At 42.9% G+C, this 27,352-nt stretch overlaps 1 protein-coding gene across 1 annotated transcript in view; it reads right to left on the bottom strand.

Moving 5' to 3' along the window:
• Window positions 1-325: 325 nt before the first annotated feature.
• ptch1 (patched 1) overlaps window positions 326-27,352 on the bottom strand; it is a 48,618-nt gene continuing 21,591 nt past the window's right edge. Inside the window, exons 9-24 of the mRNA XM_034118243.1 lie at window positions 26,501-26,632; window positions 26,132-26,287; window positions 25,754-25,852; window positions 24,673-24,798; window positions 20,307-20,425; window positions 19,173-19,851; window positions 17,987-18,296; window positions 16,308-16,450; window positions 12,539-12,722; window positions 10,491-10,771; window positions 8,346-8,483; window positions 8,083-8,225; window positions 4,191-4,290; window positions 3,720-4,076; window positions 3,083-3,626; window positions 326-2,980 (exon numbers count right to left, since the gene is read on the bottom strand). Of these exons, the coding sequence (XP_033974134.1) occupies window positions 3,084-3,626; window positions 3,720-4,076; window positions 4,191-4,290; window positions 8,083-8,225; window positions 8,346-8,483; window positions 10,491-10,771; window positions 12,539-12,722; window positions 16,308-16,450; window positions 17,987-18,296; window positions 19,173-19,851; window positions 20,307-20,425; window positions 24,673-24,798; window positions 25,754-25,852; window positions 26,132-26,287; window positions 26,501-26,632 (3,510 nt within the window). The 3' untranslated portion in view covers window positions 326-2,980; window position 3,083. The remainder of the gene's footprint in view (window positions 2,981-3,082; window positions 3,627-3,719; window positions 4,077-4,190; window positions 4,291-8,082; window positions 8,226-8,345; window positions 8,484-10,490; window positions 10,772-12,538; window positions 12,723-16,307; window positions 16,451-17,986; window positions 18,297-19,172; window positions 19,852-20,306; window positions 20,426-24,672; window positions 24,799-25,753; window positions 25,853-26,131; window positions 26,288-26,500; window positions 26,633-27,352) is intronic.

The following is a 27,352-nucleotide window of genomic DNA, read 5'->3' on the forward strand; positions in this document are numbered from 1 at the left end:
GCAGAGGGAGGGAGGAAGGGAGGTCATGTTTACCTGTAGCTAAGCTTAATAGGGAATAGCAGAAATATTTTGACTTGCGTGGGTGTTTGTTTCGTCTGCCTGTCACTAAGCAACATAAAACACTTATTTCAATATGTAATTAAAGGAATTGTATGGAATTTCTGGGAAACCATATTCACTTTTGTACTTAGTAACATTAGAAGACAGAATGGTAAATATGAATACGGTAGAGAGAAAGTGGAGAGAGTGAATTGGTGTTTTTTTTTACCACAACGTCATTCTATTCCTTGAAGCACCTTTTCAAAACAATCAACACACAAAGCAATATTTTTAAGTTTCCATTTATTAAAGTTATGAACAAAGAGACAAATAAGTTATAATATTTTTATTTGTTAGAATTCTATCAGTGTTTGAACATTAATATTTAGAGAGCTAGTACAATTTTCTACTTTCATGGCTAGCCTTTGACAAACCCATAGAAACAGCTGTCTCTCTCCTAGGATCGGAACATAATACTGAAGGGGAGGTGTCAATGTCGTCTCACAAGACAGTTAGCAGTGAAAGTGTGCACCTTAAGGTTTTTTCTGTTATGGTATATCATTACATATAAACTCTTTAAAAATATACTTCTGTCAAATACCTTGACAACTACTATGTACACTACAAAAATAAATTTTCATATAAATAAATTATATGGCATACATTTATCTTTGTAACTGAAAACAGCATACATCCACGCCAACCGAGACCAAAATGGCAGTCTGGAAGAACCACTGATTTTTTTTTTTCCTTTTAAAATCCTCTAAGAGCTATGATGAGACCTGTAGTGTAAAATGTTATATACTCTTTTTTTCCTATTTAACATTAGTAAGCACTTTATACAGATCAAACTCCATTAATGTAAAAACATTAAACTGTAATAGTGTTTTATCAATAATAAAAAAAAAAAAATCCCTGCATTTGTTATCCACTGGCTTCACGACAATAATGAAAGAAAAAACATATTTTATATTACAAAAATATAAATATCGCATTTGAATGTTGAGAACAAAAACAAACAAAAAACATAAAAAAATGAATAAAATAGTTGCCAGCTATGATTCTCTCCGCTACTGCCAATGTGACATTGGGAGAAAACAAAACAAAAAACAAACAGAACAACCTATTTCATGCAAGCAGCTGACGTAACATGGTGGACAGAAAACGGCAAAGACTTCTGGGAAGAGCTACACATGTTCAACAGGAAGTAAGAGTGTAAAAAAGTGGAGGAAAACTGAGGTGTGGTTGGGGTGAGTGACTGGGTCAAAGGGGCCTGGGTCTGGAACTGTGGGAGGGTTTTGGGGGGGGGAGGCGCAGGCAAGTATGCACGCTGACATGGACCTGCAGATATAAACTGGCCATTGCTGGGAGGGGGGGGGGGGGGGCTGGTAGTGTCAACTTTGACCCGTGAGGCTCTGGGCTGTGCCATTTGGCAGTTGTGGGGGGACGTCCAATTAGTGTCATGACATTATGTTGTGGAATTTTATTAGCTGAGGTCAGTGGGGACGGCTGATGCCAAATTAGGGCCAGTTGTTTCTACTGTCAATAAAGGAGAGCTGAGGCAGACTGAGAGGATGTACCAAGACACACACGCACATAAATGCTTTAGACATGTATACATTGAGACACACATAGACCACATAGTCAGGCCATATAAGGCTTATCCCGTAGCAGGCTGTGTGGGCTAGCTTATTGGTTGGATAGTAAAAAAGAAAGATACTTGAAGCAAGTATTGCTGTGAATGAAGTTTGAGTGCAGTCAAGTGCCATGTTAAATCAGGTTGTACAGTATACAGTCAGAGCTTTAGCTTATCCACTTGACACAGAGTTAGAGCCCTGTGTTGACCCTGTTCCAGAATCAGTAATGTGAAGGTCCCTGTAATGGGAGAGTGAGTCTTTGAGGTGGGTTTACTGCTTGTACAAGACAGAAACAGTTTTGAGCCTGCTAGGGTTAAACAATATTGCCTCGTACAGTAAGACACAACCAGAGAGCAACCTCACAGACAGTGATACAAAGCTGAGAGCAGAAACAGGTTCCAATGCAGAGGCAATGACTAAAAGAACAGAACAAAACCAAAAAACAGCTTTTTAAATTTCTTCATATCTGCTCGTCTTAAATAGCACGCATAGCGTGTCAAGTTAAACAGTAATTGTTTCATAACTACCACAGGTTTGTGATAAAAAATTAATAGTTTAACATGCGTACCTTTATACAATAACCGCACACACACATAAACACACACATATATACCATAGCCCTGTTTGATAATTCTAACAATTTCCCTCATGTTTAAAATGAGTGTAAATGTTAGCCTGTTCTGAGGATGTGTCTGATTTATAAGCCAGAAGATAATGGGGCAGTTTCACATCACACACACACACACACACACACACACACACACACACACACACACCTACACACCTACACACACACACCTACACACACAGATCACTTCTTTTGTTTAAAGAGACATTTGCATAGAGTTATAAATGTATATTATTTAAAAAAAATATTTTGAGCAGCAACAGTGAATGCTGACAGGTATTTTTGTCTAGATGAAGCTTCCTAATGGCACAGATCCACAGATGAGTGAGCAGTAATAAGATATCTATCACTAACTCTCATACACACATACACATTTACACAAACACACTCACAAACCATATAAAATGGCAGCCCCAGTCTGTTAACATGAGGAGTTGTACAGCTCCTACAATTATAGCTACTTTCTGTTCATATTTACATATGTATACAACTTTTAAATATAGATAGAAATATCTAAGAAAATAGTCCACTGGGTTACAGTAAGAATGAGCACCATGACGGCAACACTGGCGAGTTTCGGACTGGGCTGTGCTGGGCTTTCCTGCGCCAGACCGAGTCAGCTGCTAAGTAATAGGGAGGAGTCCATCTTTGGCCGTTGTACTTGCGTTCTCCATAACTGAAATAAAAAGGAAGAATTGTTTTTCAGTGCTTTATGATAAACACACTTTTTTAAAAGGGCAGTTTGAATACGTATTTACGGAAGTAGTTTAAAGCTCACCTCAGCTTGTCCGCCTGCCATTGTTGCTCTCAGCTGCCTCAAACTCCAAATCTTGAAGCTCCATGGACTCCATGTAGGCCCCCCTGGCCCCTGTGTGAGTGTCCAGTGGCACATGAGGGTCCTGGAAGACAGGCTCCGTCCCCTGATCTCCTGATTGGCAGTAACTGTCTGTTGTTGTGTATCCTGGGTAAGAGGAAGCTGGGGGGCCCTGGTTGGACAAGGGGGCTGGGTGAACAGCAACAGTGACGGAGGCTGATGCTGTTACCGTGGTGATGGGTTGACAATAAGGGGTGGGGTTTGGGTGGTGGTGCGGGAGGTGGTGATTAGGTTGTGGGTTGTGGGAAGAGCGGGCCCTGTGGCCTGCTGAGTGTTCTCTATGGCCACGTGAGCCATGATGGCCCCCAGCCTCAGTAGCAGTTTCAAAAGCGTCCATGCGCGGGCGGGCTGGGGGCGGGGCCTGCCGGTGCGGCTGGCTCTTGGGGTCCCTGCTGCTGTTACGCTGAGGAGCCGCTGGCTGGGGCCCAGAATTACAACCCTGAGAGGACTGTAATATAAGACAACAACATATTTATTTCTAAAATGCTACTAACAGGAATGAGAGAAGTATAGATGCCACACAAAGGGGGATATTGCTTACCAAAGACACATTATAGCCAGGAGGGTCAGGCTGCCTGGCTGTGCGCCTGTTCCCTGATCCTGCTCTCCTGTGCTCCTCTGTCCTGGCTGCTCTGCCCCTGCTGATCTGGAGGTGGTACTGCTGCTCCTCTGCTCGAGTGTGTCCCCTGTGGGAGGGCAGGTTGTAGTTCTGCAGCTCCTGGCTTATACCAGACACTGTGGTGTTAGAGCTGTACTCCGAGTCCGACGAGTCTGAAGCTGCACCAGAGGTGGGCGTGGCTATGGTGGTGTTGTGAGGACGGACCGAGAAGTGGACCACGTGAGGAGGTGTCTCAGGTGATGGGGTGGGTAACTGACTACGACCATCGATTGGGGTCACCTGAGATGTGAGAATAGAGGAGTGAGTATTCCACACTTTTGAATGAAAAATAATTCACTTTTTCTAGTCAACTAAGATGACATTTTCTTGCAGTTGCGTTTTAAAGGATCCTACCTCTGGATAGGGCCCAAAGTATGACAGTAATACTGGAAGAAGGACCAATCCATTCAGTACTCCAAGAACTGTGAGAATGGCCAACACTGCGAAGAAATACCTGGAACAAACACACAAAGGAAGTTTAACATCAGGAATAATTTCAACAAGTGAGGATAAAACTCACTTCAGACCACTTCAAAGTTGTGTGACTGGAACAAAAAACAAAACCCAGATATTCCTAGGCCAACACAGACAGACCAGAAAAGAAAGCGAAGAAACAATGAAAATACCTGTGCAAACCACAAATGTTAAGACATGGGGAGACATGTGCAAGATCAACCAGTACACACGCCCGAGATAATACTTCCACAAAGACACCCGGCCACTCCCCAAGCACACACACATATATATATAAACCCCCCCACAGACAGGCAGGCATGCACTGTGGTTTTGAGGAGCAGAACAGAAATGTACCTTGTGTGTTTCTAAGTCCTGCCAAAGATGGTTAGTCTTAAAGAAGCCGCAGAGGAAAAAGAAAGGGGAAGCATAATTAGCCAGAGCTGGTTAATTCAAAGGCATTGGAGGAAAGAAAAAAAAAGAAAGGAGGGGGGGGGGGGGGGGGGGTATTGGGGGTAAGGGTACTCTCTCTTGGGTGTGTGGTATATAAGCAAACATGGAGAAAACAAAGCAGTGAGGAATGTGAGGGGAGGGGTTAAGGGGTAAGGGGAGGGTAACAAGGGGGAAGGAGAGGAGAGGGTGGGTGAGGGGAACCTAGGGGGGTGGGGGGGCACGAGAGGCAAGAGGACAGGGGCCTCTCTCTGCTCTTCGTCTCTAAAAAAGAGAGGGAGAAGCAAACAAATGGAGTGAAGGGTATAAAATGTAAACAATTTAGTCTAGGAAGGAGAGAAGGGGACCCTCAGAGACCCCCTCCCTGGTCTCTCTCCCTCTCTTTTCTTTCTTTCTCTCTCTTCTCTGCCTCACTTCCCTCTCCCTCCTTTCCAGCTAAGCCCCTGTGAAATTCCCGGCCACTCCACAATCCCCTCCGTCTAATTAAATCTCCAATGTATCAGGTAAGACCCCCCAATCTCCACTCTAAATCCCCCTATCTCTCCCACACCAATCCAGCTCCCTTCATTAGGGGAAGCTTTCCACCTCACCCGATTCTCCACTGAAAGCTCTCAGGTTATCAGGGACACACTGATCAACCATGACCCCCCCTGTGTGTGTATGTGTGTATGTGTGTGTGTGTGTGTGTGTGTGTGTGTGTGTGTGTGTGTGTGTGTGTGTGTGTGAGGAGGGGAGGGTTAAGTGGACTAACTGAGGTGTAGATGCGCTTGAATGCTGTGCAGCTGGGCCTTAAACTAAACGCACATTCATAACTAATGGGTGTGTGTTCATTTCAATATGTGTTGATTCTGTGTGTGTGTGTGTGTGTGTGTGTGTGTGTGTGTGTGTGTGTGTGTGTGTGTGTGTGTGTGTGTGTGTGTAGAAAGATAGGTATTGTACGGAGGCTTGATAAGTGAGGAGAGCTGGTTCTTGTCTACCCTGCATGGGTGGCCTCACCTTCACAATATTTATACAGCGAGCCAGACTGAATAATGATGGAAACGTACTTAATATGCAAAATGTCTTCAAGATAATTTGAGAGGGCTGGTATGGACACATACTTATGCTGCTGCACACTACACTAGCCATTTTAGTTTATACAAAAAAAGACCATAATGCATCATTATATGTAATTTTTAAGATCTAGTCTGTGGTGTTTTATATGAAAGTTGATATCAGTTTTATGCTACAGGTATCTCTCTCATTTTCTCACTTCGATTGACTCTCAAGGTGTAGTAGTCAGGATAAAAAGTCTGAGCAGAGCCAGATCTAGCCTTCCTTTCACCTGGTCAAATACTTCCCATGTTGAGCCTGCAAACATCAGACCGGCTAGAGTCATTTCTATTCGATGTTGGTCTAGGTGTTCCTGAGGACAGGTCACAGTATTAACCCAACAGCACATTGGACACATAACTAATCTAACAAGATGTATTCATGTCAGGATACTTTGAAAAACATTTTCTGAATCAGGTTTGTTCCAGGTTTTTTTAATGCATTGCTTCTTGTACATAATTGGTAGATAGGATAAGTCGTTACTTATAAAGGAAAGTTTGATTTAAACTTGGTTATTTCCTGCATCATGTCATTTGAATTCCACCTTCCTTCATTGACAGAAAGTTCTCCAATTGCAGGGAGCTTGTGCCCAAATTTCCTTTTCAACTAAAGTTTTTGGGATCACGCCAAATAACATTTCCAACTTGGAATCCTTAATTGTAAATGAGCAAAGTAAGTATCTGTGATTGAAGTTTTTACTTGGTCTCTGGTAAAGTTGTTCTGATACACATCATATAGTATATGCACTAAACAGTATGTAAAGCCCACCCAACTTTCCTTTAACTGCTTTATTAGATCATCAGAACAGTTTCTGTATGTGGAACTGAAATAACTCTTTCATCGCTATGGTAAGCATATATATACGCACGAGAAGAGGTAAACGCCACGTCACCTTCAGATCCACACACAGTTTGGAGTGAAAACATTCACAGGGCTGATGGGGAAAGCCAGGGAAACATTTATTTCGGCGCAAGCAGAAAAATACGAGCTGGGCCTGTTGTTATTGCATCGTCTTGGGACTCTGCTTTGTTTGCTCAGACAACAGCAGAACCTTTAAATGGAGGCCCGAGACTGAGTCAGAAACCAGAGCACACCACTGGAGGTGAGGAGAGAAGGTCTGTAGGCCTCCTGTGTTTGTGTGTGTATGTTTGTGTGTGTCTCTCAGAGTGTGTATCTGTGTGTGCACGCCATCATTGACCCTCATGATTACAAGGTCAGGAAGAAGGTTGGTCTGTGTGTGTGTGTGTGTGTGTGTGTGTGTGTGTGTGTGTGTGTGTGTGTGTGTGTGTGTGTGTGTGTGTGTGTGTGTGTGTGTGTTACGATGGAGACTATGTGTAATTGTGTGGGTGTGCATGGATAAGTGCAGGCCTGTGCACATGATAGAGTGCATGCTTGCCGATCACATGGACTTCAGTGCGCCCTTTTCTTAAAGGAGCAGGTCAACCAAAGTATACAGCTACCTCAGTTACTTTAAATGATTCAGTGAGCTCACTGGTGCAACAGCTTGCACCCACAAATAGGAGCAAATGAACCAGAGCCCCCAGAGTGTGTCGGTTTTAATTTCCACTTTTCCTGTCTTTCCACAACGGCCCTCTTGCCCCCGGCAACCCGTAACTCCTTCCCATGCTTATAAATGTCTAGCGAGGGCAGTTAAACTAGCTGGAGATTACAAAGGCCAGAGAACCTTCCTGCTCTTTCCCTGTCGCTCTCTCCGACCATCACTCTCTTTTACTTTGTTTGCCACTGAATCACCGTCTACTCTCCCCTAGACTGTCTCCGCCTACTTCTCCTGACCTTCAACTCTCCATCCATCCCCTGGTTTCCCCTAAAATCTCAGGCATGAGAGACACTGAGGGGGGGGGAGGAGGATGAAAGAAAAACCAAGAGGGGAGAGGTGGGTGGAGAAAGACAAAGGCCTTGTTTATTAAGTTTCATGGAGCAAGCCCCCAGAAATTGAGAAAAAAGCAGGTATGTCACTGGTAGCTGGCAAAGAGATGAGGTCTACAGAAAGGGAGTATGAAAGGGAGATGCGGGTGGAAGACGAGAAAGAGATTGAGGGAGGGAGCGGGGGAAGAAGAAAGCTAAGAGTCTTCATGCATGATTGGTGGCTCAGGTAGATCCTGCGTGACACACAGGTTGAGACATGGTGTCAACGGTCTACTGACGGAACATAGACACTGTACGATAACCTTTGTACCTGCTTTAATATTCGGCTTAATGAATTCCTCATAAGGTTGATTCTTGTACCCACCTGACAATAAAGTCGAACTCAGACCCCGCAAGCAACAGGACACCTAATAAGGTAGAAAAGGCTCCGTCGAGCACCGGAGCAAACATGTGCTCCAGAGCCAGCACGGCCCGCTTGTGACGATCCCCTATGGCTGTCAGGAAAGCCTACAACACATAAACAGAAGCAGACATTAGTTCTTGTGTGTCACTGTTTTGAAAACCATTCTAAAAAAACTTGTATTTTGTTCATGTTGAAATAGTTTGATTATGTTTATGCCAGCCTACCAGAGCCACATGGACGGTGAACTCCACTCCAATGCCCACAGAGGCGATGAGAATGACAACAGGGACAGCACTCAGCTTGATTCCCATCAGCCCCATGAAGCCAAACAGCTCCACAGTCATAAGAGAAAGCACCAACACCTAAAGGGGAGAGGAGGAGCTTCTGTTAGATGGGAAGGTGCTTAATGAATATATAACGTTTAATCACATTTAAAAGGGTAGATTTAGGTTGAATGGGGGAACATGCCAGAAATAAAATATCCCAAAAATGATAATTGATTTGTAATCTCAGAGTTTCTAGTTGTACTATTTCTTAAGGAAACGTATATTTTGATCTGTATAAACCACTCTTTGCAGGTATTTTTATTTTCATGTACATCTGTATTGTTTTAAGAGATTTAAATGGTTTCTCTAAGTTTGTCAGCTTACAAATGTAATTTTTATCTTCTGTGTAAGTCCAAAAGATAATAATAATAATACCTTCTATCTAAAGCGGTAAGAAATGTATTATTAGAATGCACATATACCCGGGTAAAAAAGTAGAAAAATGTACACAAGCATAAAGTTACAAATGACCATAAATGGAAATAATCTTCTACTTCATTGTTGTACGATTAACAAACAATTATTAATTGCACGTGGTGTGTGAATTTACAGCTCATCTGGACTTTGATTGTATACAAAACAGACAGGGGTCAATAATGCACCTGGATGATGTGAGGATCTCTATCATTTGTATTTGTTAAGTAATTACCATACATATGGGCAAAAGGTGTGTGTGTTGCCTGGAGTGTGTAAAGGCGGGACAGGAGCTGGGAGTAATGCCATTATCAGCTGACAGGTGTCAAGTTACATGGGGCCCACATCCTTTGAAGAAGGCTGAGGTGAGCAGGGGAGGGAGCTGTGTAGATGTGTTAAGGGTGCCTTCATAGTGAGCCACCACAGAGTCTGTGCATGTGTGTCCAGGAGGGGGTGTTTGTGTGTGTGTCTAACTTTGTTCACACTTTAGTGAATCTTTAAGTGATGCGATCAAAAGTGGACAGCAATATCAAATGTTTGGTCAGGATTCCATAAAGAGTATTTTAATCTTTTAAGATTCAAGCAGACTTAGTACTTCTATATATCATTTTGATTTTGATTGATAACTCAAAAATGTTAATGTCTCTACGTGTGTCTTTTATAAATTCAACATTTTGCCATAAATAAAAGGCGAATACAGAACATGGGCAGGAAGCAAAACCAGATCACAAATGATCACTCCAAGTGTGAACATCAATGAATATCAGGTGGATTAGAAACATCTGTATGAATCAAAACACAAGTCACAAGGTTTAAAATGGGCCGTTCCATGTGGTTGAGATGGATTTCAGGGCAAATAGCTAAGAGGGTTTGAAAGGGCGTAAGGTTTGACTAGGGCTGGCGGTGGTCTGGTCCTGCACAGAGCAAGTGGTTAAACTTGACGCCTCTCCATAACTTGTCTTTTGATCTTGCTAGTAAAGTCTGAAGGATGGACAAGAGGTCCCCTCCTCCCCTGTTTAAGGGCTCGGGTGGCCTGGCCACTGCCCGTCGTAAACTACAACCCACCAGAGAGAAAAACCAGAGCTCTCTGTGTATGTGTTTCTGTGTGAATTATGTACCTGCCTGTTTACACATTTAAACTCTATGTGTGCAAGTATATACATGTCTGCGTGTGTGCACAGTGTGTGTCTGTGTGCGCAAATCTGTGTTTCTATGTATCCTTGGAAACTCCGTGTGGAGGATGGAAATCAAATCTAACTTTTTATAGGTTTGGAGCAAGTTGTCCGAGCAACTTTGAGTCCTCTCCCCATTTATTTCAGCATTGGTGTCGGGGAGTGTTGGACTAGACTAAACAGACGGGCCCTAACAAAACAGTACAAGATAAACACTGGTGACTGGGGCTAAAATAACACACAGCAGCCCCTTCCCCTGTTTGGATCTGTCCTCTCTGAGATGGACCACACATAAAAACCAGGAAATAAAGGGTGGAGAACACACGATTTTTTAATAACTAAAAGTATGTGGTTTCAGCCTCTCTACGTTAAGAGGTGACCCGTTTGTAATAAAATCCAAATCAGCGAGGTAATACACCTATCAAAAGTATATACATTTGTTTATTTCAACACTCACTATGATGCCGGCGGTCCACGGGTTGAGCAGGAAGAGGGCACAGACGAGGAAGGTACAGGCGAGCACGACACTGATGCACAGCAGGAGCCAGTGGCGCAGACTAACATACTGTTCCCAGAACAGGAAAGGGTAGCCGTTGGGGTAGGAGGGTAGGCCCTGTCGACTGAAGTTGCTGCAGATAGCCCGCACGCTCTCAATGGCCTCCACAAACTGTGGAGTCTCCCGAAGCCCGTTGAGGTAGAAGGGGAACTGTGCGTATTCAATGGGCTCAGCAGCTGGGACTGGGTGGGAAGACAATGAGAGGAAGGTCATTTTTTTGCAAGTAAAAAAGTAGCAGAGCTTGATCTATATTTAACGCCATGCATGAATTGATGATGGTTTTGGACTTTGGAGCCAAGGCAACACAGACTTGCAAGATGAGGAAAATGTCAAATCAAAGAGACAGTAAACTGAGTCACTTTATAAAAGTGATCAGATAAACCAACAATTCCAAAATGACAGATGATATTATCTATTCTGATTAACTAGCATTAAGTTCTGACCATTTTGGGTATCTTCAAAAATGAATGTAGACGCTTCAGCCAAACTCCCAATATCAAGGCTTTCCCCTCCCTAATCCAACCTTATTCCAAGAGCAGCTACATCAGTGGAAGAGTGTGTGTGTGTATGTGTGTGTGTGTGTGTGTGTGTGTGTGTGTGTGTGTGTGTGTGTGTGTGTGTGTGTGTGTGTGTGTCAGGGGTGGGCGGAGCAGTGTGAAACAGAGCTCCATTGACTCAAATCCAGCCAGTCTGTGGCCCAGCCTGGCTAATGAGGGCCTATCAGTTCCAGACACAGCAGCGTGTCAGAGCTAACGTTGATTCACGGTAATTACAATGTCAGAATCACCGCCATTACCACACCCTAAACTTAGTGCTGCCACATAAAGCATAATACAGATGCATAAACATGCATACCTGTCTGTCACTCCGCTATGGAGTCATATTTGGTGCTGTCAAAACAGTGTGTTCATTCAGATTTGAGCTTGCAGTATAATTAACAACACATTGCTGCATATGGCAGATCAAAATATTAACTCTGCAACTCCAACTGTAACTATCTCCACCTTTTTATTGTAGAAATACCTTTTTGTGGACCGTGTTACAGTATGTTGGTGGGATTCTGTATATTCCACAGTGCCTGCAGGGTCGAACAGGAGCACTTGCTAACATGGTTTGGCCCATTATAATCTCAACTATACATTTCCATTAGGACACCAGTTGGCTTTTGGCCAACACAGATCTGCTTTCGGGGGCTCCCACACAGCCAACCCTTCACGCTGCTTATCCAATCATATGCACCCCCCGTAAAGGTCTTCCTGCTTGTTATCCAATTGTGCTTGCCACCCGAACCAAGTCTCTCCTTGTTATCCAATCATTTCCCTCCCCGTGGAGAACTTCATGACTTGAACAAAATCACAGGCTAGAATCAAACAACAACATGACTATACTTTTTTATTTGAGTTACAGTCTGTATGTGTGGTAGGGACTTGATAACAGGGTGTGTGTAGTGTTAGGGGTCACTGAGTTGTAATAATGTGCAGCGTGTGTGTGTGTGTGTGTGTGTGTGTGTGTGTGTGTGTGTAAGTCTAGGGCCCCATGGTAGCCAGGATTATAGCATTCACCACAGGCACCATAAGAAAAACCACAGTGAGTTGTGTCTTGGTCCTGTGCGTTACAACCTGAGCTCACACATACACAAACACACACACAAACACACACCGCAGTGGTACAGTAAAGTAAACTACCTTACATGTAGTAGAAGCCTTATGGAACTCCAAAAAAGCCCAGACAAATTAACCCCAAAAGAAATTGAGCGTAACATTTCAGTAAATGCAATTTGTTAAACTATGGTGTACCATGTATTAACCTTATCAGTTCAAATTAGCTTCATTTGGTTAAGCAAACATTATCATTGACAATTCGATTCTTCGGTCAAATAACTTTATTACATTACAGCATAAGGCTTCCTGTTTTGATTTCCTGCATGATCTGCGAACATGCTGACTTACTGCTGAGGCGTGTCTCGGGCATGATGTCGGTCCGGTCGCGCAGCCACTCTGGAGGGTGTGGGCGAATGTTGGCCTGCGAGGCGGCGTATGCCACAGGATCATTGCTGACCCAAGCAGTAAGGTAGATGTAGAATGCCCCGGGGTTGATGATCCCATCTGCATCCACAAGCCTGTGACGAGTCAGCTACAACACCCAAAAGGAGACAAATTAATGATAGTACTCTAATGTAGAAAATAAGGTTCTATTCTGCTGTATTCTTTAAAATACCAGGACTTGCACACATCTTATTTAAATTAGATCCTTCACATTACATAGGACTAAGCCGCATTTGAAAATGGAATGAATATCAAATGCAAAAAGTACATTTAAGGTCAAATATTAGGTGGAGCTTGCAAAGAAAATCATATTGCGGCGGCTAAGTGTACATTGGAAAGGAAAAGGTATTGTGGAAATAGGACATGTTTAACCAAACATTCTACAGGTGAGCTGACCACAGAAATGCTTACTTATACACATGCATGAGTGCAAGAGAACGGAGCAGCTCTCAAAATAAGAGTCAAATATTAGTTTCTCTCTCTTTCCAACCAAAGAAAAATCAACAAGTCAAACACTGGTCGCCTTTCTGAAAATTCCCGTACTTCTCATCACCGCTTCCCAGAATTATCATGCCACATTAAAACATGGAAAATGTTGAATCAGCTTCTCCCTTTACATACACAAGATATTGACTGGCCAACCTCAGGCCAAATGTCCTGACCACTCTTGAATACATTTCTAAAGGAAGCCTTGCTGAACTTCTCTGTAAAGAAGAAGGTGTCGGAGATGAATGTAGTACCAAGTCTTTAAAGTGTTTAAATGTATCAGTCTAAATTCTAATGTGGCATGTGACTTCGGTGATCCGCTGACTGCTCCTCTAGGAATCCCAATAAAATTGGTACAGAAATGTACGTGTGTTGCCCAAAGGGTGAATTTGAACAATAACCTCACAGAGCTTCTAACAGAGCTGTAGATATTGTTTAAATTCACTATAACGTCAAATTATTATAACATTAGTAACAAGGTAATTTTAAGTTAATCTCAAAACCAAAGCTGGGTAGTCAAACACAATGAATCAGACCAACCCCACGCTGAGTGTTTCTGTCTGGTTGTGGATTGTTCCCAAGCGTTTTTAGTCGGTGTCATTTGCTGTGACGGCTATGGTCAGTAGGAAGGCAAGAATGGCTGTCTTGCTCAAGGGCCATTACTTTTCGCCCTCCCATGTGGAACCAGAGGAGTTTAGCCTAGCTTTGCTACCTCCTGAGCGGTAAAACCATTACTACACACCGCTCTGCCACTCTCCCTTCTAGGAACCATAAATCTTTCCTTCACTGAGGCAGGGAGAGTTTTGGGGTTAAAACTGGACTCAAGGGGTTAGGTGGATGAAGAGAAGACTAGGGTTTTTTTGTGATGGAAAATTGCTTGAGTTGAGGCTAGCGTAACAATAAAGAAATTGGCTGGAGTCCCTGAGCGCGTCTGTGTGCAGTTAACCTGGTTGTTAACACTGAAGGAAATGCCACCCGGCAAATGGAGTAGAGCTATAAAAATAACACAACATCTGTACAAATGTTGCTCACACTTGCTTCTCCTGACCCCTACGGGTACCCAGAATGCCGGGCACCACAGACAAACCAGGCCCTGAGAAGAAAAGAGCTCATGATAGCGTTAGCATGGCCTTCCTGGGAACTTTCAAGAAACGTTCCACCTCCTCCTTCTCCACATACCCAACCCCTTCTGTATCCAGAGCTTTATCTGTATATACACGCACACATACACACACAAAACCAGCTACCATATGGCTCCCAAGCAAGGTCATAAGGAACGAATGGTCGCCCAGCACAGAGGGAAATGTTAGCAGCAGCAGATCAAAGCCAGAACACCTCTGCACGATCCGTGGAGTGGCATATCAAAATAAAACATCTAGCTTTGCAATTTGCCAGGGTTGGAAAAGATCTGGTCCTCATTTTAAGACATGGAAAACAGCTACTGCTGTAAGTGCACGCACAACAGACAAAAGCAGAACACACACTGAAAACATACAAACTCACACACAGAGCTGCCTCAAAGAAACCACGTGTTTCAGCTCCCCTCATTGAAAGAGGACACAGCAGTGGAGCACAGAGGGTGGAAAAGGGAGGGAGGAAGGGACAGAGAGAGAGAGAGCAAGAGTGGTAGTGCGAGCAGGAGTTGGTGAAGGAGAGTTGGAGAGAGAGAGAAGGGCAAGAAAGAGAGCCAGATTCCAGAGGATCTGGATTGAATTTAACAGCGGGATACGCAACAACTGTATGTCTTCAAGCTGTCACGGGAAGCTCAGGCAGCTCTGCTGGCGGGCCCCGCGCCTCACGGCAAATACACTTCCCTCACAGGCACAGGAAGTGATGTCACAGGGCCGCACACCAAACCTGCCACTGCTCCCTGCCAGCTAGTGGAAGGGATGCTAAAAGCCTTTTGCTGCTGCATTAGAGCTCAATGGGTAAGAGAAAACGCCAAACACAAACAGAGAAGAGTAGAGGGGGGAACTTTTTCAGTAGACATGCATGACTTCAACGCAAATCATATATATCATTGAACACTAGACACAGGGGTGCTATAAGTCAAAGTTAATTATCTTTAAGAAAAATGATCTCAGTGTTGAAAAGGACTTGTTTTGGGTTTGGAGTTTTTAGAAAGCCAGGCCAAGAATTTTTGTTTTTTTATTACTCCAGTTTCTTATCTTCTGTTTGCACTTATTCATGCCAAAGAATGCAGCCATGCATTATTTATGTTTTTTTGTTTGAGGTGGCACTAAACTATAAACAGTGTGTAATGCCCTGTTGGAACCAAGCAAGTTTGAACTGGAACTCTTTCTGAGACGTTGGCTGCTCTAGCTTGATTTGTGTCATTGTTGGATATACAGTATCAAACAACCCACTGGAGACAGAGCTCACTTCAACAGCTGGACTGGAGTTTGTCAGATGATTAAGCTAACTACTCTGTTGTATGATTGCATTTACAGCAGTGGGTACAGTAGTAGTGATGGAATCTGGAGGCTTTTCTACCTAAAAAGTAGCTGCATTAAAACACTGGACAGCAAAAGTGTTGTGAAGGCAACCGCTTGAACTTTCTCAGGCAGTATTTTAGAGGGGCCTGATGTTCAAATGCAACAAATTAGCATTAAAAACTAAACATTTCAACTTATTTAGCCAACTAACTCACTTTATAAATTAAAAAAATGTGCCAAAAGATATGTAAATGTTGCAAAATGTTTCATATGTTTTTCATAAGTTAACTTCAGTTTATTTTGACCATTCAAACTTCATTCACGACAGAATCACAGTAAATAAGTTGTAGACAATTGGGGCATGAATGAGTTTGTCTGTTTTGCATTGATTTGTTTTAGCTATCCAACCACTCATACTATGAACTGTGTCTGGAATCACTAACAACGCTAAGGGAAGACATCAAACTGTCAAGATCCTGCACAAGCACAGACACACACACAGTTCTAGCAAGTGGGACAAATGGTTTAAATGAAGAGTTAATAGGTTTTTCAGAGGCAGGCTGCAGCCCCAGTGAGAGCTTTAAATTCCTGGGCTCGGTAAAGTCATCACGGAGAAAAGATGGAGACAGACACAGAGAGAAAAAGAAAGAGAAAAGTCAGATAGAGAGAGCGGGTGTCGCTCTTCCAGCCCCATTCACACATAAATATGCATAAACATACGGTGTCTCTTAAGTCTATCCCTAGATGCATACCAGGTTGAAGTTAATGGGCTTTTCCCTGCGTCCTGTCTGCACCAACAGCTTGTATGCCAGGACGCCATCATCAGAGCCATTCCTGTAGTTGTTTTGGGTGATGCGCCCGGCCTCCCAGTCCCTGTCAAACGCCTGCTGGAGACCTGCAGGAAAGCACAACAAGACAGATTGGTTAGATGTGGATATTTGAAAAGGTTAAATGCCCTGTTAACTTAATTCCTTCTCTGCAAAACACTCATAAAGCCGAGTTCAAAAGAAAACCAAACGCATAACAACCCAAAACAGTACAAGACAATATAACACAACACTGCAAGCTAACCTTGACCCTATAATAAGGCTGACTGATTTAATATGATAACTCGGCTCCATTCTCAACCACCAAACAAGACTTCAAAAGCCTAAAATTGGCTGCTTTTGATTCAAAGTCATCATTAGGAATTATATCAGTAACATATGTCTCCTTTTCTATACGACTTCTCTAATCCATATGTGTATCACTCCCCTCCTCTCGGTTCTCCCCAAAGGCCCATGCTGTGGTCCGTCTGTGGGAGATGTTGTTTTGGGTCTCGTTCCTTGGCCTGTCTGGCTCCAATTTGTCCCACCATTGCAGAGAGCAATATCAGACACAGTTCTGTCTCTCTCACCCACACACTCTCTGTGTGGTTCCCAGCCGCCTCACACACAGATTAACACAATGTGTTTTATCGTTACAGGCAAGTCAGCACTTCCTTTCTAATAATGAACCCATTTGAGAATTTGGGTGGACATGTGTAAGATAATATTCTTATTCAGTGGCACTTTACAATTCTTAGGAGCTATCAGTGGCGACAATGCAACAAACAAACCAGCAAAAACGGAATCTTGTCATCATAGTTATATGCCAAATATTACCAATGAATTTGAACGAAAAATGACAGAAACTAGCAGAAGCAGTACTAATCTCAGTTGGAACTTCCTTCTCTATCAACCCCACTTAAGGATGACACAAGTGATTTTAATCAGACTACTTCCAGTGTCCATTCTGCAATCCCACCTACTTCTGAAACCCTGCCCAACATCTTGTTTCAGGCAGATTCATGTCAAAACAGAAGAAAATGATGATCTCAAAACTGTTTCATGAGAACGTAAATGATTACCATGCCTGGATTATAGGGCTGTGCGATTATGGCAAAAATCATAATCACGATTATTTTGGTCAATAATTGATATCACGATTATTAAAAACGATTATTACGATTACGTAAATTGATTACGATCAATTTACTTTGAAAACATCCATATATTGAAAAAAAAAATTTGAACAGTATGTTTTTAACAGTTGATTACCCTAAACCTTAAGTATAATTCAACAGAAAAAAAAAAAAAAAAAATTAAATTTTTTTTTTTTTAATAAAAATAATAATCGTTTTATTTCGATTACATTGTTTTCGTAATCGTTGCAAGCCAAAATCGTAATCGAGATTAAAATACGATTAATTGCACAGCCCTACTGGATTATCTTGAATAGTGATATAAAATAAAGAATTAATAACAGTGACATTAGTATTAGGGTTAAGTGATCTAACACGGACTCTGACTCATACTGCTAGTTCGAACACAAGGATCATTTTTCTCTTAGTGGGACCCAATCCACTTTTGGTGTAGTTTAGGTGGTAACAAGATATCGAGCTTAATTTTACCTTGAAGCCATTCCCTGAAATAGTGAAGCCACATGTGAGGCAGCTCTCCGTTGTCCTCCTTCAGCACGTAGCGAACAGTGTGGAACCTCTGGTGGAGCTGGTGCAGCAGATGCTGCTTCTTGGGGTATTCCGCCTGCTGTGTCACCACATACATATTGTAGAAGGAGAAGAACTTGAACTGGGCACCGATGAAGTCATACTCGCTGGTCTCTCTCGGCACAATGTCCGTCAACTCCAGGCCATCCTTCACCTGGGTGGTCCCGTACAGACTGACTACCAGCAGGCAGAGGAACAGCACAATCACAACCACCTGGAAACAGGAGGAAAAGGATGGAGATCATCAATCAAATCACTGCACGGAGTAAAGGCTGGACAGCTTAAGCTTGAACTAATTACTTCTGAAAACCATAATTCATATTGTGAATGAGTGAAGAAGAGAAAATGAGGACAAAGTGCAAAATCTGAGGTGCTTGTTAGCAGCACGTTCCACACAACTCAAAAGAGGAATTGATAAGAAATAAAGCCGAATGTACATATAAAAGAGCACAAATCAAGGCACTTGGTTTAAATGAACTTATACATTGGGTGTATGTCTCTGACATGGCAAGAAACACAAGCAGTCAGCTTATAGTACAGATTGAAATAAAAAGCATACAAAGAAAGTCAAAATGACTATCCAAATACTATGTTGTAAACTGCCTGTTTCAACTTTGATCTATTGCATGCAAGCAAGTTCATGCAGCAAAGTTGCCATGAAGGTCAACAATAAGGTTTTAATAAACCATTACTTTCATTGAAGTCATTCAGCAATATGATGAGTATTGGATTAAGGCATCAAATGAGCAGATTAAGCCATTTAGCAATATGTACACTGTGTGATGACAGGACCAAGAGTATGTCAAGTACAAGCACCATATGATTTCAGTTCTGGCAGGCTTTGAGACGACTGGCCACCCACTAGACTGAGGTCAGTCAGTGTGTGTGTGAGCTTATATGTGACTCAGATAGGACATGACCACAACGTCCACCCCAGATGTCCTCCTACTATTCCCTCTGGTGACTAACCACCCCTTTAAAATTATAACTAAAGTGAGTCAGCACAAACGCAGTCTTGCCTCACTCGGAAGCTTTTCCCCCATTCTTTCTCCAGCCCTCTTTTCTACAGAAACACAGACACTAAACGCACCTTGGTGGTTGGTTGTAGAAGGAATGGAGCATAGTGTCTCTCAGCAAAAGAGGCCAGGGTCCAGCGGGAGCAGGGGGGGTCGAGGCAGCGCAGGCCCAGAGAGCGTTCTCCGTGCTGGGACAACAGGTCCCGCGTGGAGCTGTTGTTCTCCGGGCCCTGGCCAGATGACGAGGGTGCATCGCCCTGAGGAGCTGAGCTAGCAGTTGGAGTCGTGGCAGCAGAAGGAGGTGCAGTATGATGATGGGAGAAGGGGGCAGAACCTCGAGACCCCCCATTGCCTCGGCTCCCACTGTTGTTGTTGTTGAGATTGCCGTGGGTGCTGCTGCTGCTGCTACCGCTGGGGTTGCTGCTGTAATAGTCGTTGTTAGGGTTACTCCTCGTTGGAGCTGCGTTCATGGGCTGCACAGAGATTTGCGAACTTGGCTCAGCCGTGGTGTAGAAGGCCTGGGTCCGGGGGTCGTACTCTGTCCTGAGCTGCACCGTGGACTGCATGGTGATTTGCGTCTGCTGGGCAAAGCCATGGCTGCTGTAGGAGGGAGGGGGGCTGCTGTAGTTTGGGGGAGGCGTGTGATACGAGGGAGGAGGTGTACAATAGGATGGGGGAGGGCTGTAGTGGCTTTCATCTGCCCCATCCAGGTGTGCATGAGGCTCGATCTGAATCACCCGATTGGCAGAGGGACTGAAGAGATAAAGACAGGGAAGAAGACATTCAGATCAACTGCTTTGAAAGACAATACATGGAGGGACACTCAAAAACAAAACAAACTTTCAAGGTTATGCTATTCTAGATGTTCTTGATCAGACCCATGTTATTATGAATCCACTCTTGTCTCTCGCTGCCAACAGCATAGAATATAGAGCTGAGACACAACAAGGGAATTTAATAGTGTGTGTGCACATCTGTATGATCGCCGTGCCAACAAGCATGCTCAGACTGGCAGGCAGGCAGACTGGTTAAGTATAAAAAAAGACTGTGATGAAAACACAGTCAAGACAACTTAAGAAGTAATGTGAAGATATCTCAGAGATAACTGTGTGTTAAAGCTATTCTTGGTCTGATCAGAGTCGACCTTTTATGGTTGAATAATGAAAAGAAGAGCATAGACATGAGTGTAAAAAGGTTTGCGCACACACCTGTAAAAGCAGCAGAAAATGTCGAAACGTCTGTCTTCTCGTCGGTAGAGGTCCATGCTGAGGATGGCGGGGAAGATGAGCAGCACCATGGCAAAGTTAAACACCACCACCACCGCAGCCTGCAGGAAACACACAAAGGCATGTTATGGAAAAAGTAGCTTTTATCAATATTTGGAATGGACTGTTGATGATCATTTGTGTGTGTGAAGTGCTGAATATATACGAGTCAAATTTAATTGAAATCTCCATTCCTGTTGCATTTCCGTTCATGCACAAGTGCAGGCTTCCAACTCAAACAGTGGGAAGCCTAAACATGCCTTAAAATAACACAATATCAATCAAGGCAAAAGAGTGCCTAAATACAAACAATTCCTGTGTGTGTGTGTGTGTGTGTGTGTGTGTGTGTGTGTGTGTGTGTGTGTGTGTGTGTGTGTGTGTATATGTGTAATAGAAGCCAGTGCAGTGTTGTGGTTAAGTATTTGAAGGTGGAGCATAGGATGGGGGCTGGGTTGGGGCCCTGCCCAGCGTACAATCTGGATCTTGCGTCGTTGCCAGAACACTACACACAGACACACACTCAGACACACACACAGCCAGACCACCCAAGGAGCCAGAGGCCCGCAGGGCCTGAGGTGATGAGCAGGCGCTGCGGCTGTACAGACAACACACACCCTTAACACACTCACACCAAAAAATGCACATACACACATGTATCTACTGCAATGTTAAAAAACTGTGCAGCCTCCTACTTTAACCACACCTTACGCCAACCAGACACACACATCCCTGCCCTCCCTCATTCCTTAGCTCAAGTCAACAATAAGGTAGGAGAACACGAGACACAAAGCCTCTGTAAGTAGAGTAGAACAATGAATTCTCCTTTGGACCACTAACGTCCAGAAACAGAAACACACACACACACACACACACACACCAGAGTTCCCGTTAGCCGGTAATTACCGGACTATGACCGGTAAAATATGCTGAAGACCGGCAAATCTATATCTCTCCGGTCAAAATGTCCGGTCAAAATAATTTTCCCTTTAGCGCAATACCGCTTCAGTTGCGCCACTTATGTGACAGACAAAAGAGTATGTGACAGACAAAAATAGTCAATTCTAATGTCTAACACTTAATGTGGAGAAAGAGATGTCCTGTATGGGTTGATTGTGCGTTGATCTGTTGGTAATGCCTCGGGGTTCCGGTGGGCATGTAAACAAATGCATAATGCTGCGCTATACTTTGTGGCCTCACCCGGTTGCATAGCGACGCTTATTGTTTAGGTGTCTTTTAATAAGCAGGTAGTCATATCATTAGCTAGAACTAGCTAGATCTGATCGATATGGACAAACGCGAGTAAAGTCTAATCTGACGGGAGAGAGAGATCGGCTGCTGCTGACGAGTCGACACGCAGCTCTGCATGATCCCCTGCAGCGGCGAGCAGAGCAAAACACACTTCAGGTTAGAACATCACACGTAGCTATTTTAATTACCTCTCAAACTACCTAAACTAGTTATAGATATGTTTAGTTTTACTGTCGGGTCACTACTACATTACTGGGTCCGCGAGTTGCATGATACTGACGGGCTGTCAGGAGAAGGAGAGAGCGCTCCGTTTATTATTCCCGCGTTTTTGTAAATTACTGTACATTTTTTAATAATGTAGTTAATCTACTATAATTAGTTTGTTTAATATTTAATCATATCAATTTGTTTTAAAGCTCAATAAATAACAAAGAAGACCTTTGACCGGCACTTTTCTCATTTTGTCCGGAAGATTTCAACTTTAACGGACATGTTGACCGGCAAAAAAATATTCTAACGGGAACTCTGACACACACACACACACACACACACACACACACACACACACACACACACACACACACACACACACACACACACACACACACACACACACACACACACACACACACACACACACACACACACACACACACCACACACACACACACACACACACACACACACACACACACACACACACACACACACACACACACACACACACACACACACACACACACACACACACACACACACACACACACACACACACACACACACACACACACACACACGACCCAGAATGGGGAGATTTATTTAACATCTGTCCTCGGTGCATGAATGTGTATTTTAGTGTTATCTGGATAAAGATCATGTGTTTTTGTTCATACTGATGAAAGTAAGCAAATTCCAAAAATAACAGACGAAAGAGCAAGACATTCATCTATGGAGGAGTCGATCGCAGGAAGTGCTTAATACTGATAAAGAGACACATGCACATACTAACACACATTTTATCAAGGCTGAGAGATGAGTAGTACTGATTACGGGTGTGTGTGTGTGTGTGCGTGTTCCATAATAAAGATACATATCAGCATAAATGTCTGCATCACTGCAAGCTCTCAACCAGTCACAAAACCACAAGTGTAAAGTATGCATACTATGTGCATGTGTGTGTGTGTTATGTATGTATGTGTGCCTGTTTCCAAGTGTGTGTATTTGAGTGCATAACGAGGCTGCATGGATTAGAGCCATGGGGTAAATGGATCATGTTTGACCGACTCGCTGTACTAAAGCCATCCATCCACACATGCTAATATTGTACTCACTGTGGGGACATCTTGCCTCACACTGTGTGAGCATGGGTATGTTGGCTTGTGTGTGTGAATGTATGTCAACGTGGGAAGTCAGGGGTATGAATGTACACTGAAAATAAAGGCTTATATATGAAACCAATAATACCTTTCATATTAACACTTCTCAAAACATTTTGAATCATCTTTTGAATTAGTTCTTTGTGAGTGTTTGTTTGACCAATATCTTTTATAAAGATTGATTTTCCACTTCTGGTAGTTGACAAAATATTTTTGCAAGCTTTTAATGTTTACCCTGTAAGGTAATTACAACTACACAATTAACTAATTATATGTAAATATTTAGCCTAAAAACCTTTCTATAGTCCACCACTACCCCCAATAAATTGAACCTACTTAACACCCACTTTATCTTTACTTTACTTAGGTTGCAGCAACAAATGATTAGACTGCCTTACACCACATACTGTGCGAAGGCCAAGAAGGGAGGCAGACATTTGTTTTAATCTGAAATAAAACACAAAATATTTTTTTTTCAAACGAATTGGACTGTGGCCAGGGAAAAGAAAAGAAAGTTTGGGGCTCTCTGCTGGAACTGCTACCTCCGCGACCCGACCACGGATAAGCGGGAGAAGATGGATGGATGGAATTGGACTGAAACAAATTAGTATAATCAGAAATGTTCTTAAATTGGATAACAAATAATTCATTTATATATTGGGCAATGGCCCAATATTATAAGTCTAACATTGAATCTATCACCAAGCTGATATTTCTGTCAAACCCGTTTCGGCAACCTTATTTGTTTATATTCTGTTTTTAAAATCTATCATATATTTTCCGTCTAGTTCTCATGCAGCTGGAAAGACTCAGCCTTAATATAGGCATCTTCAAATGTTTTTTTACTGTTATTGTGTTCTCTTTACAATATGTATCTCTGTGATTGAGTGAGTGTTTGTATTCATTTGGTGATTATTGGAGGCATTTTGTCAGACATCTCTTTCTGTCCCTGTTTTTACTGTTCTGGTGACGTCTATAATGACTGACAGATGTTAGAAAAGTCTAAGCTCCCCTCTACACACACACACACACACACACACACACACACACACACACACACACACACACACACACACACACACCACACACACACACACACACACACACACACACACACACACACACACACACACACACACACACACACACACACACACACACACACACACACACACACACACACACACACACACACACACACACACACACACACACACACACACACACACACACACACACACACACACACACACACACACACACACACACACACACACACACACACACACACACACACACACACACACACACACACCAAACCTCCCACACAGATACTACAACTCACCCCCCTCACACGTGCGTGAGGATATGCAAGTACATACACAAACATGCAGTGGTATTCACTGGACCCCAGCCACAATCTGGACAGACACCGGGCCCACCACTAAACAGCCTCAAAGAGGGAGAGGGAGAGGGCTGGATGGATTTATCAAAACACACACTATGCCTCAAACACACATAAATACACAGCCTTTCAGTTTGATGAAAGAAATCAATAAAACAACTGTCTGGAGAAATCTGGAGCCAATGAGGACTGGAACAACAATGTTAGTGAGAGAGGGGCCCCCCCCACGACTTAACTCTCAAACACACACACAAAAACACACACGAAATACCGTATATACCTGTAGAGAGAAGGCTCTGAGCGCTGGGATGGGGATGAGTGCTGCCATGAAGAAAGCGGTGACGTTGCTGATGGAGGTGAGAGCCACGCTGGCCCCTGTCCTCTTCAGACACTCCCCTGTACGATCCTGACAGATAGGAGAGAGAGAGAGAGATGAAAGGAAAGGCCATGATAGCCAAAGGCAAACGTGTAATACTTGAGATTACTTTCAATGATCATAACACCGATATGACTGACAGTGATTGCAGTGTTTCTTTAAGCCCTTTAAGTGCTCTTAAATAATCCACCTGGGCACGTCTACTTCTGTTTGAAGACTTAAGGAAATAAATACATTATCATTGTAATCATGACTGATGATTGACTTTACTCTTTGCTTTTTTTATTTATATTTAGTGATAAGCATGCACACCCCTTTAAGGTTTGGCAGCATCAGTGTTAAGACTTAAGGACGTGCACGACGACCACACAGGGAGTGCTTGCAGGTGTGTGTGTGTGTGTGTGTGTATGTGTGTGTATGTGTGTGTGTGTGTGTGTGTGTGTGTGTGTGTGTGTGTGTTAGACAGGACAGATCAGGTTCAGCTCTGTTTAGTTTTTTATCTTAACCACACAAAGGAAGTTGAGGGATGAAGGAGGCGTAGTGACAAGGGCTAGAAGGGGAGAGTAAGAGGGGAAAACAAAAACAAGCAAATACTTGCCTGTGTTTTCCCCTCTCTGGAGATAAAGTTATTCTGTTCCACAAAAAAAAAAAAAACACACACGGGCACATAGCCAGATGAGGTTGCAGATACCTACTCTATTTACCCTTTTGAAAAAGCAGGTTTCTGCCAGTGTTTAACTGTATATGCCTTGATCTACTTGTGAGAAACACTTTTGATTTATGATTTCATTTAGCCTTCTTTAGTCGCTTTTCATTAATCAAAAAGGGAAATATTTAATATTGAGCATTTCTTAGATAAGCGGACTGAGTGTGTGGCACAGGTTGTTTGATCTTACATCACAGGCACAGACACGCTTTCACACATTCTTCTATTTTGGAGATAAGACAGCAGAGGGGGTAAGAACAGTTTGGATGTTCGCCTCACCTCGAATGGGATCCTCTTGTTCTGTCCGGTCTCACTGAAGGCATGAGCGAGGAGGAAAACATCGTCCACTCCAACACCGAGAGCCAGGAAGGGTAGCACCTGTAGCACACACACACAATTCATGAGCTCCAAAAGCCGAATAAAGGACTACATCCAGTGTTGAATGTTTTTAGTTTCTAGTCAACAAACTGTTACATGTTGTAAGTATTACCCTACTAATGTTACGTTTTTTTGTGGATAGTAACATAGTGCAAAGCAGCATTTTTTTATGATTTATATAATCACGGGATGTCAAATGACACCGATAAACATTTGATCTCATTGTGTTAATCATGACAAAAAACATCGGCACGTGCCAGTGGTATGTGTGTGAGTTACCTGTGTGGTGGCAGCATTGAAGGAAATGCCCAGGAGAGAGCAGAGGCCCAGGCCAGCTGCCACTGACAGTGTCACCAGCAAGACCCCCGCCAGCCCAACAGCTCCCTGAGACTTGGCACAGTCCCACCGTAGCATGGTAAGGCACGCATAGGCCAGCTGGGACATACACCAAACAAGAAATCAAAGATTAAGTCAACTTATTACAAGGTTAGGTTAATCATCAAACATCTACCCTTCTTTTTTAACTTGTGTCTTCCTCAATCTAAGCCTACACATTAGCTGCTCAAAGCTTTTTACAAAATCCATTATCCAAATAGAAGTTAGTGTATTTGAAAATGTATTATGTCTTTTCTCTGGCTCTGCTCTCACCATAAGCAGATATCCACTGGCCACACGGATGACGCTGATGTCCGAGAAAGACTTGAGAATATCTTCCAGAGTGGTGGAGGTGAAAGACAAGACCTTCTGAGACGAATTTGCTGCAACACTCTGCAGCACCGCCTACAAAGAGAGAGGAAAACAGAGATAGAGATAGAACAATTACTGAAGAGAAGGTTTAAAATAAATAGTCATGCATTGATGGAGATATCAGCAATAATTAAACAAACTTCCAAGGCAATATTAGACATTTGGTATAACATGAAACAACAAACTGGAGGTTGATTTACGCTTAGTGCAGCGGCAGCTCTACAAATGCTCACAGTCAGGTTAAAAGATAATCAGCCAAAGTTCTTAGATGGGCAAATATTGTGTTCACCTTTTACTTTTTCTCTTTCTAGTTTTTTAAATTAAAAAAATCAGTGCCGGTCTCTGCAGAACCAAGTTTAATTTCTCTCTTTCTGACATGGCCCTTCTTAATACAACCTAAATGGATATAGCTGCCTAATTTAGAGAAGAAAAAACACCTTAGCACTTTTCATACAATTAAACCAAAACCAGCAACAATAAATACAACTAAATAAATTGAAAAGGTAAGATATGAGATTAAAAAAAGTACAACTAAACACACTACCAAACCCAGACACAAATAGGAACGGATCAAAACTTTGCAAAACTTGAAAACGCATTGGAAGCAATTCGCAGTATTTCGCAATAGCAGAAATAGAGCTGTGTATAGACAAACAATTATAATAATACCTGCACAGTAAATATCACTGAAAACCACACAGCAGCCCTAAATATCAAGCTCTGCCTCTGTTGTAGGAAGCATTTGGAAGAATC

Source organism: Trematomus bernacchii, unplaced genomic scaffold (assembly GCF_902827165.1).
Source record: "Trematomus bernacchii unplaced genomic scaffold, fTreBer1.1, whole genome shotgun sequence".
NCBI lineage: Eukaryota > Metazoa > Chordata > Actinopteri > Perciformes > Nototheniidae > Trematomus > Trematomus bernacchii.